At 31.6% G+C, this 11,408-nt stretch overlaps 1 protein-coding gene across 1 annotated transcript in view; it reads right to left on the reverse strand.

The window, feature by feature from the left end:
- LOC106469090 (kelch domain-containing protein 10-like) overlaps positions 1-11,408 on the reverse strand; it is a 32,637-nt gene that overhangs the window by 11,270 nt on the left and 9,959 nt on the right. Inside the window, exons 3-5 of the mRNA XM_022397502.1 lie at positions 10,332-10,416; positions 3,014-3,168; positions 882-1,052 (exon numbers count right to left, since the gene is read on the reverse strand). Of these exons, the coding sequence (XP_022253210.1) occupies positions 882-1,052; positions 3,014-3,168; positions 10,332-10,416 (411 nt within the window). The remainder of the gene's footprint in view (positions 1-881; positions 1,053-3,013; positions 3,169-10,331; positions 10,417-11,408) is intronic.

Below are 11,408 nucleotides of genomic sequence, written 5' to 3' on the forward strand. Positions count from 1 at the left end.
TGCTATTTTCAGGCGAGTGGTAAAAAATCACTCACCTGCTATTTTCAGGCGAGTGGTAACAAAAATTACTCACCATACTATTTTCAAATACGAAGGACTGAAAACATTTATGCAATGCTCAAAAATAATGTTTAGAAAGTTTATTTTTTTGGACACATACTTTTTTTTATTCTCTCAAATAAAGACATGAATAGAAATTACAAATAATTATTAAAACATTGCAAACAAGAACAGTAATGGTACAGTAATTACCATTCTCTGTTTGATACAGTATCCTTTTCTAAGGTAACATTACCACCACAGTGTTACAAGGAAATTGCTACAGTTGCTTTCTATATTGATGTCAAAGTACATTTTTAATAATTAGGTAACCTTCAGATACTCAATTAAAATTTGTTTGAAAAACTATTGTGTTCAATGTTGGATACAGTGACATAGATAATTAGCAATCTGTGGGCAAAAGTATACGGAAATCAACATATCCTTCTTTCACCTGTCTTGTGTTGATTGGGACAGTTTTATTTACTTAGGTTGTCTTGTTCCCTAGTCAGTCTTTAAATTTCCTGCAATTAACTGAATCACATTTAGACTGTTCACCTTCCTACAATAATAGAAAACTTATGTCCAAATCAACATATCCTTCTTTCACCTGTCTTGTTTTGATTGGGACAGTTTTATTTACTTAGGTGGTCTTGTTCCCTAGTCAATCTTTAAATTTCCTGCAATTAACTGAATCACATTTAGACTGTTCGCCTTCCTACAATAATAAAAAAACTTTGAGAAAACTTATGTCCAAATTTATCTGTTAACTAATTGAAACTTGTAGCTTCTATATATTTATTCAAGTCTAGTGCCAACAGTTTCTAGCATTTTAATTAAGTTAAAATCATGTACACCAATGTATACGATACATGCCTGCTATCTGGTGTCGTTTTTGCTGGAAGTAGCTTCCATTCCTTTTTATGTAAATCAAGCTTGTGGACATCCATTGTGTATTCATATCCTGAAGTACCTCCAACTACATATAATGCTTCTTTGTAGAGGGCTACCCCCTGTAATTAATACACACATGATTTTATCTGCATTAAACAGTAAAACACAAACTTATGGATACAATAAGTTTTCATAATCTAAAGCCAATCTTTGAAAACTTTGGTAATCTAACACGAGTGTTTCTATATTTCTAGAACACCCTCTGGTATCATCTAGTATGCAACAATAAATCTATACAAATCATTTTTACAGATTTGTATGCAAGATAAATTCCATACAAAATGCTCTTAACCCCTTCTTGGACTGGAGGAGTGTCACTGATATCCCTTGATTTTTTTCCCCATCTCACAGCGGAAATAATTAAAATTGAATGGAACATAGTACAGACTTACTACATGGTATATAGTTCTGGCAAACAATTAGGTAACAATATTTTTGCTAACAATAATCTAGTTCAAGATCAATTTATATTTAGTATATCGAGTTTCTTTTCATTAGATATTTAGTTATTTATGTGATAAACTTAACAATAATAATCAATAAATAATAATTTGAATCACTGAATATTTTGCTATTACCTACCATACTCACTAAAACTAACTAAGCTTACTTGATGTCTTGTTCCAGATGAAAATTTCTGTAGTATTCAAACATACAATTCAACTATCACAAAAACATTTTTGTGAAAAAATAAATTATAAGAAAATTCCCAGATTTTCCGTTTATTTCCCGGTGTTCTATACTTCCCATTAGATTTCTACGTTGCCCCTACAAAAGCTCCAGGTAGTCCCTTTCCCACAATACTGTAAATTACTGCTCACACCATGTTACTTCACAATGATGTAAATACTTTATAATCTGCTTTGTCCAATGGTACTTTTCCTGTAGCTACTTTCAAAGCTAAGTTTCGTTAGTACTTGTTCAGGTCACATATTGTGACATCATAAAAGGGGTGGGAGTAAAAGGAAGCCATAATAAATCTTCAAACAGAAAAGGGAAAAATCACATCAAAAACAAAACACAAATAATTTTATTCCCAAGGGATAACAGCTTCTTTAGCAGATATAAACCTACTTTTGAATAGCCAGAAAAAAGTTTATAAAAAAAATTAAAAAGTGCATTGTTAACATGCAAGACTTCTCAGAGTTGCACAGAAATGGAAGTGTGAACAATTTTTTTCATTTTTCTCTGTAAATTAAACTAAATATGTGTTATAAAATGACAAAACATCCTTTCTAAAATTTTTTGGCTTAAGAACTGTTGAAATAGGAAATGAATTATTATTCTTACTTAAATTTTAAAATTTATATGCAGGTGTGCATTCAATATCTGAAACATGCTCCGAGGTCCCAGTAGGGTTAAAGTATAACTCACAAGACTCTGTTTCAAATAAAAAATAAATGCAGCAACAAGAAGTTTAAGTTAATATTGTTAATGTAAATATACATTACTTACCAATGGGTAAAAGCTAGTTTGATATTTACTTTACATCTAAGAAATCACACTTTTTGTTCCAATGCAACTGACAAGCCTGCAGGAATGTGTCATTTTTGAATAATCTAGAATTAATTTTTCCTCATTCTGCTATAATGATATTTTATGTATGTTTTACAAACTTTAATTTCTTCTATTACAGAACCAGAATCATGATCATTCACTGTCATTCTATTTCAGTGAGTGTCTGATAAGAAATACTGAATTAATTCAAGATGGCTTCTCAAGTAGTTTACTAAATACAACATATTGCCTATAAAAATCTTAGCCATGATGTAGAGTTACAGTGACTTTCAGTGATAACACAGTAGCTTATAAACAAATATTACTGTAGTACTTGCTTTGGGTTTCACTTGTCCTCCAAGCTTATAATGGCACTACAAAGAACTCTGCACCCAATATATCATTCTTCATGATATAACAAGCATTCTAAGTTTTATAAATCTATTATTTTGTATGCAAGTGATAGTTAGTGAGTTATGTAAATTAATAATAAAAAAAAAGTGTTATTTCTCTTTTTACATACTTGTCCATACAAAGGCTTAGGGGGAGTTCCAGTTGTTTTAAGATGACTCCACTCTAATGTTGACAAGTCACACACATGAAGGTCGTTGCTACTTGTTGAACCAAATGGTACACCTGTTCCTCCATACACCAAAAGTTTGTTGCCTATCATAGTGGCTGTCAACAAAATATATTGGGTATTAATACACTAGCAATAGTTCAACTGGTTTACAAAAACTATTCAAAATAACTTCAAAAATACACTTTCATAGTGCAAAAACATTCTTATTTTGAATTGTGCAGCTTTCAAATTTTTAAATGGAGGCAGTTTGTTCCTTTTTTCTAATGAGTAAATGAAAAGCTTTAAGTCTGAATCAAACTCAAAAGATGTAGTTTGACAGTTTATTTTTCAATTCAATTATTAATACTCAAGTTGCTAAAAAATAATCCTATCTTTAAACATAAAAAATGCAGAAAAGTTTGAAGAAAAATTATTATTAATAAAATACACATGGCAGCAGAAAACAATTAATAAAAGAAAGACTACATTACTTATGTAAATGATTAAGTAACTGTGATAAAACCACAACCACAAAAGGAAAATAATTTGTTATTGTAGGGGTCCCAGATAATTATAGTTAGTGGCCACGGAAGCGTGTGAATGTGAAATCGCAATTGCTAATATATAAATCTCACATAAACAAAATACTAATTATTGTACACCAAAAAACAAATGAAAATGTCAAGGCAACTGTACTGTCACAAGTTGTAAATCTGCTTTAAAAACATAGTGATAATTGCGAAAATTATCATCCACCATTTGTCAGAGATCAACGAGCAAATGTTAAAATTGAAACCAGCGTGTCGATTCGAATTGGCTGGACCAATCAGGATCAGTGATACATCAAAAATCTGTACTTTGGTCTGGCTGGTTTCATCGGATTCAGAAGTACTTACTATTTTAAAACACACAAATAAAACTTTATAACCATTTAAAATTCTTTTAGCCATTTAATTCTAAAACAATGCCATACAATAAACTTTGTGGTGTGGACTACATGATGCGTAAACCAGTACATAGATATGTCTGCCCAATTCGAACCAACAGCATGTCAAAAAATGACGAATGGGGATTGTAAACAGCCTATTCGTTGGCTTGGCAACAAGTTGCTTTACTTCATATCATCTGTCATAAACAGACTAAGTTGTCCTGGCAATAATTTGCTCTATGTCATATCACTGGGAGTGGCTACGAACGATGTATCAATTACCAGTTACATCATGATATAACATAGAACAGGTAGAGGTTACTACTGGTACTTACCTGTCAATCATGGTATTTTAAGTTTGCAACCAATGTGATTACGGAATCTCTCCTGCACTTTCATAGATATATAGGTAAGCTCACACTTCATTATTAACATTTGGTTATTGACAATTATCATTTCATTTATCCATATAATATGAATACAACAGATACGAGTTTGAAATGGATGGACGTTATTGGGACTACATTTAACCTTGCCTTGACATGGGTGTCATGCAGTATCGGGTTACCAGGTAAAGTGATAAATCACCGACATTTTGTTAACACTGTTCCAGTGGAAAGGTAGCATGGAGCAAAAGGTCTATTTATAATTTTTAATTGTTTTTATTAATTATTAACTACATAATTGAAGTTGCAGTGTAAATCTATTAACTTGTGACTGTAGAATCCAATGGTGTGTGATTTTTATTTTTATTATTATTTAAAATTCACTGAAACCCCTACTTGTAGTATAAAAGTAGTAGTTAACTCTTTCCATATGGGGTTGGTCAATGTGACTGACCTTGTAACCACAAAGTAACCATCAGAATTTCCATACTATAACTGTTAACTCTCTCAAACATGTCTCGTAACCATTTTGTACTCCTTATAGTTTCCTTATTAAAACTTTTAATACACTTTGTTTATTTTCACAAAATCTTAGTAAACTCTTAGTAAACATTACAAGTCACTTGTACAAAAAATATCAGATTTTTTAATGAAGTATTTTTACTAAAGATTTGTCCATGAATATATATAGTATTTCTATATACTACTCTGAGTGCAAAGTGGTTCCCACATTAAGATTAAAAATACCTTTCTTCATCTCAAAAATTTCAATTTTTTCTGCATAATCTTTAAAACCTCTTAAAGAAACTTCAAACTTTTTTTTTTCACTAAAACCTTATATTTTATCTGTTATTTTCCCTACCCTAACTACAAGGTTGGTCAATTTGAATGACCTCGTAACCACCAAATACACAAATGTGAATTATCTTTTTCTCTTTCTAGAATTATTTCAAATTGTAATATGAAAATACATTTGTTTATCTTAAATATCTTTAAACTCATGACAGTATACATCTATCTATACTTACATTTCACTGTTTTATTACCCTTTGAACCCTAGCTACTGTTCATGCCATTATCATAAGTACGGTAGTACTTATAGTAGGAATGGGCCAGATGTGCAATAAAACTTAAAATCTCCAACACACTGCATCCACATGGGGGTAGGACGAGGCATCTCAATTGAAGAAGTGAACCACCACCCTACTCTCAACTGAATGGTTTTATCATCATTTACGTATATATATATATTTGTTTTTCATTAACACATTCAGGAGAATGCCTCCATGGTCCAATAACCCAGTGGCTTGGAACTGGAAAGTGGTAAGAACTTTCAAACTCCACTAGAAAGTCTGGAGGAATGACAACACCTGAGACAGTGCAATGGGTGATCACGAAACCCTACTTTGAAAAGCAGACCATACTGATTTATTCAATACAAAACATGGCAGGAATGGGATGGGCAGCTATCCCTTTATGTTTTACCCATGAAATCTATGAGTGAGTATGGTCCGGGACAGGCACAGTAATGAAGCAAATATATCACAAAGATAAACCTACAAGCAATCTTGTGGAACACCCCATCTCAGCAGTGTGCATTTACTGGCCATGGAATTATAACTGTTAAGTTATCATGGCCTTACAGTACATCTTTTACTAGCTTAAGTACACCTGGACAGGCATCATTCGCTACAGAGCAGGATCCATAAAAGAAAAAAAAAAAGAGGGACATGCCCCTGAAAAATAAGAGGTATATATATACTAAAAGGTAACTTACCCACTCACAGCTTCATGAAAGAGTGAAGTATGGCAACAGGTGGATGACGGTACCATGACAAGGAAGAAACAGCAACCCAAAGTAAAGAATGGGAGATGAACGTATGAGGTGTAGTCCCAGTGCTCAACAGACAAAGTACCTCCAACTGACAACTGGAGCAAGGGAAGGAAATCATGGGAAATGGATTCAATGGAAAAACCTTGAAAACAATGAAGCAACACAAAACATGTATTGGACTGACAAAGTCATCTGGAACCGACTAAAAGGAAATGTGGAAGATGGTAAGAAACGGAAAAGTTAAAACGAAGGCGAGTAATATTAGGAGTAGGTAGGGTGGACCCCAGCCCCCAGGGGCCCACACAAATAAAATTAAGGATAAGAAATATAAATTATAAATTAAACAAATATAATGGTAAGAAATTTATTAGTGAAAGAAACATATGTAATACATGTTATGTATTGAAGAACAACAAAATATTTAACCAAACTAACAAGTAACCCAGAAGTATAACCACAGGTAAACTGAAATTAACAGACACTTGTGAAGCCTAAGCTAACAAGATAATTAATTTAATTAGCAATTAATCCTCAAGTAGAACTACAGGTAAACCAAAAATAACAGACACATGTTAAGCCTAATCGAACAGTGCAGGATAAAGGATATCACTAAGCTCTAAAATAAAAACCTTAACCTAACAATAAATATAAAAATAACGAAAATGAAATAAAAAGTAATTTATAAAAGGAAATAAGTGTGTATTAACAAGAACCTATATATGAGACATGATATATGGAAGGAAAACAATACAGTTAAATGAATGATTAATATACCAGTAAGATGAATTACAGGTAATCTTAAAATAAAAAACCCGTAGTAGTGATATAAGATAAAGGATACAACTAAGCCTAATTTCTAACCTGAACTGGACTATGAGTATCGACCAATCTAATAAAACTTATGTTTTAGAACTCAAAGAACTACAGATAATAATATTAAAAATAAAATTATTCAAAAACCATAACAACATAACGTCTTATCTTTCCAAAGTCAGCAGACTGTATGTCAAAATTTGTAGGCCCCCAAACTCGAGGTGAGGCCTGATGAAGGTCAGTTCATTGGATGATCAATCTCCTGATGAAGTAAAGCCCAAAACTTCCCACGTAATACCGTGACCTGAAGCTTGTGCTAATAGAACATATAACCTCTAAAGTGGTAACGTAGAATTCATAATGCAAAATGAATAACCAAACACAACTGTGTTGGCAGAAACAAATAAGTTTTTGTAATGAAGTAATAATTTCCATAACCAGGTTGAAATATAAAATAATTCCATTTTAGAATAACTCAACAAGTTAAAAATATCACTATTGTATAATAAAGAGTAAACTTGTTCAGAGAAATTAATATAAAGACACAGAAAAAAATTGAATAGAGCACAAACTAAACATTACAATATGAATACTACCAAACAAAAAGTGATAGTTTGAAAGAATTGAACAGAGGGAGTCACAGGCATCAAGCGAGTATGTTGCACTCTTGTTGGTGGAGGGTTGTTGCATGATGATTTGCATGTGAGATGCATTGAAACAGTCAATTCCAGATAGGTGGAAGCGTCAAGGCTTGTGGAATTTTTGTTTTCCATATAGAGGGCAGTACTGAACAAGAATAGCTATATATGTGAGGGGAGGTAATGTACCATATCTGAAGCAAAGTTTTCAGTTCTATACATCTGACTCAAGGGTTCTGTGTTGGACAAACCAATTATATCATAGCAGTCAGTGCCTAAGACATTAGTCTCCTATGCGAGGATAAACGCTACCACTGCCAAAGTCTAAAACGGCTTTGCTCGAGTGCTCTGGACTGAAAACAAGAAAGATAAGTTGTATAATTTACCTTTGCATTGTTTTCAAGCTCAGTGTGACCTACTGACATCTAAAGTTGTACATGAAACAGTGTGATTTTTAAAATATACCTTTCAAGGAAACAAAACAAGAAAAAATGAGAAAATGTTATGTTGATAACCTTGAAAAGTCTTTATCCAACTAAAGAGAGCATTACTGCAAGAATAGAGATAAGGTTAGAAACAGTAATGCTGAATATGTAAAACAAGCCTTGGCCATTAATCCAGCCAAAGAAAAGGTTGCCACCTTAGCTAAATGGCAGAAAAACTAGAGCAAAGATATTAGCAAGCACCAAAAAATGTCAAGAGATAACTCCGAGGAAAGGTATGAGAAGGATAGGCCTAGAGCCCAGTCACTCTTGAGACTTGGTGCCTAACAAATATAGCTACGAGACAAGCATAAAAAAATTAAGAAGTTGGAATGGGAGGAACAAAAAGTAAAGAAACAAGGTAGGAATGAGTGGGATAACATTACAACACTTGGTGATTTTTGACACAATGCAATCTCAAAGTTGGTGTGGCCATCATTCCACCCATTTGTGTATCTTCACAAAATTTAGTAACCTTTCAGCAAACATTACAAGTCTTTTGTATACAAAAAAAGTCATTTTTTTAATTAATTTCATATATATATATGGAGTAAAAGTCTTGACTGCTTCAAATGCAAATTGATTTTTGCGATAAGATTAAAAGTATTTTTTTTCTTCTGAAAATTTTATTTTGCATAACATCTAAATCCTCCTTAATATCAAACATTTTGTATTATCGATTTAAACTACCTTGTAACAACAATAAAAAAAATTGAAATAAATCGATATTACCTTTTTTCTCCCTTTCTAGAATAACTACAGATTATAACAAAAAAACTACAATTGTTTATCCTAAATAGTTTAATGATTTTAACAGTCTACATCTGTTTATATTTAATCTTACTGTTTTATTGCCCTTTGAACCTTGTCTAACGAATAATTCTACCAAACAAGTTGTGAATCATTCAGCAAACTTGTAGCTCGTACGATTTAACACACAGACTGCTCATAAGCATACCCCCTGAAGAATTTTTATTATTATAATTTTTCATTATCTTACTTAACCTAACAACACATAAAATTATACATGAAAAACAAGAAATAAAATACTTAATTTTAACCTCGTTCTTTGTTGCCGATGAAATTTAAGCCTACTTTTTTTTCATAATGATGATACTAGTACACATTTTTTATTTACTTAAATAATGCACCTAAGAACATACAATAACACATAGATTGCAAACTATCTTATAACTCATAATTTAGCTGGCTTTCTAACTAAAACAAGGTGGGCTTAAATTCATTCACAAAGCTGCTCAATCTGAACTCCACAAGATTTCAAACTGAAGATGAAACTGACAATACTCTGTAGTGAAAACAACACAGCATTATACATAATTTGATGTATTAAAACTTTGCCTTTCTATTGGTTATAAATTATACAGTATAAAAAGTTAAAAAGAATTATTGTCAATTTGTGAAAGAGAGGCTGTGACATGTAGACATGGCAAGTGGTTCTGATTTTCTAGTTTATGACTATAAACAAATAAAATTGAGGGCTATAAAAATTAGACTATGCCTTCATAATATCTATATTATAATGAGTAATTTTCATTAAATTCTGTACTTCTCAGAGAGGTGATAAATAAATTAGGGAAGAAAGAAGACCTAGAGGACCAATGTCACAATTCTCATACTAGAAGAGATTGAGTTTTTTTTAAAATGTTTCCTCATAAAATTAAGAATTTAAATCTTATATAATATTAAAATTTGATTTATTAACTACACTTTGATGCCAAGATTATTCATGTACATTGAAATAAAGTGGTTTAATTAAATTTTGGATGTAACCCTGTAAAAGGTCATGACATGCACATTTTGACCTACCCATTTCAAAAGGGTTAATGATTATGCCAGCAGACCGCAGAGCTAAATCTAGTTGTTAAAACGCTGGAAGTTGCCAACCTGCCTATGTTTTAATATATTAAATAAGCCATCAACATTGAAGTTAAATCAATTTCATATTTTTCATTTTACAACAAGTCCTAAATAAATATAGTTCATACATCGTGGCATTGAAGTAAAAATGAGTTTTCCCTTTTTATGTCAACTCTTTAAGAATCCAAAAGAACATTTAATTTAATTAATTTAATTTAAGATATCTGAACTATGTTTATAGTTTGGTAGCTGGGGCTGTAGATCACTTGCTAGTAATAAGCACTGTATTTACTAAACAGTTATAACTAATAATTCTTTACCTGCATGAGAAGCCAGCTGTGAGGGCATTTTCCCTTTAGTATGAAGCTTTGTCCAAACTTTACTGGTTAGGTTGAACTTCCATAACTGTGAAATTCAGAAGTCAAAATTATATTATTCCATTCATATTTTGAAAGAAACTAATAAACTAAATGACATGATTTATAAAATATAACCGAGGAAATATCAGAATATCTCAAAACAATTAAATAAATCTTTAGAGGTCTTACAAACATAAGAAACTGTAAAGTTGTGGTATAGCTATATTGTATATAGTGGAGTTCACAACAGATCAACGATAACTTTTTAATTTATAACATATCATTACAAAGAAAATTGTGTCTTTAAACTCACCAGCATGACAAAATAAGTATACTTACACACTGTTATGTTCATTAAGTATTAAATAATCACAAACGAGTAAAAAATGCTTATGCCTCACCAAAAATAAATCTTAGTCTAGAGATTTTTCAGCAAACCATTATGACAAAGTGAACATTATTTTTTTTGCTAAAAGTATAAAACAGACTTTATCTCAAAAAACATAATTAAAGTTTATATGATTTTGATTTTTGCATTAGGATCCTGATGGTACTTTTGTTGATTACTTACCATCCACTCAAGTAAGGTAGATTTCCCCAGCACCTCTGGCTTTGTCACAGAAAATTTAATGTACTCAAGGACAAATGATCCGATTTGCTATCGGACATGGCACACTCAACATCAGCATTTATGTACAAGTGCTCCTAACTTACAATTTTCCTAAACAACTATGAAGAAGTAGCTGACTCCTGAATATACACCATAAGGTATTTGGTTTTATTCATTTACCTGTCCCCTCCCACAAACAAGTAATGATGTTTACACTCATGCTTTTCTTCAGTTTCACCATTGAATAAATCACTGTCCGAGTTAAAAACAAATAGGATCAATGAGATCAAATAAGATCAATGCAATGATAATAATCGTTAAACACAGTTGGAATCCATTCTGGATTGAATTATGCATATTTGGAATTTAAAAAAAAATTCCATATATATATATATATATATATATCAGAGGCATTATCTGTCAACCAA

Source organism: Limulus polyphemus, unplaced genomic scaffold (genome assembly GCF_000517525.1).
Source record: "Limulus polyphemus unplaced genomic scaffold, Limulus_polyphemus-2.1.2 Scaffold3296, whole genome shotgun sequence".
Taxonomy (NCBI): domain Eukaryota; kingdom Metazoa; phylum Arthropoda; class Merostomata; order Xiphosura; family Limulidae; genus Limulus; species Limulus polyphemus.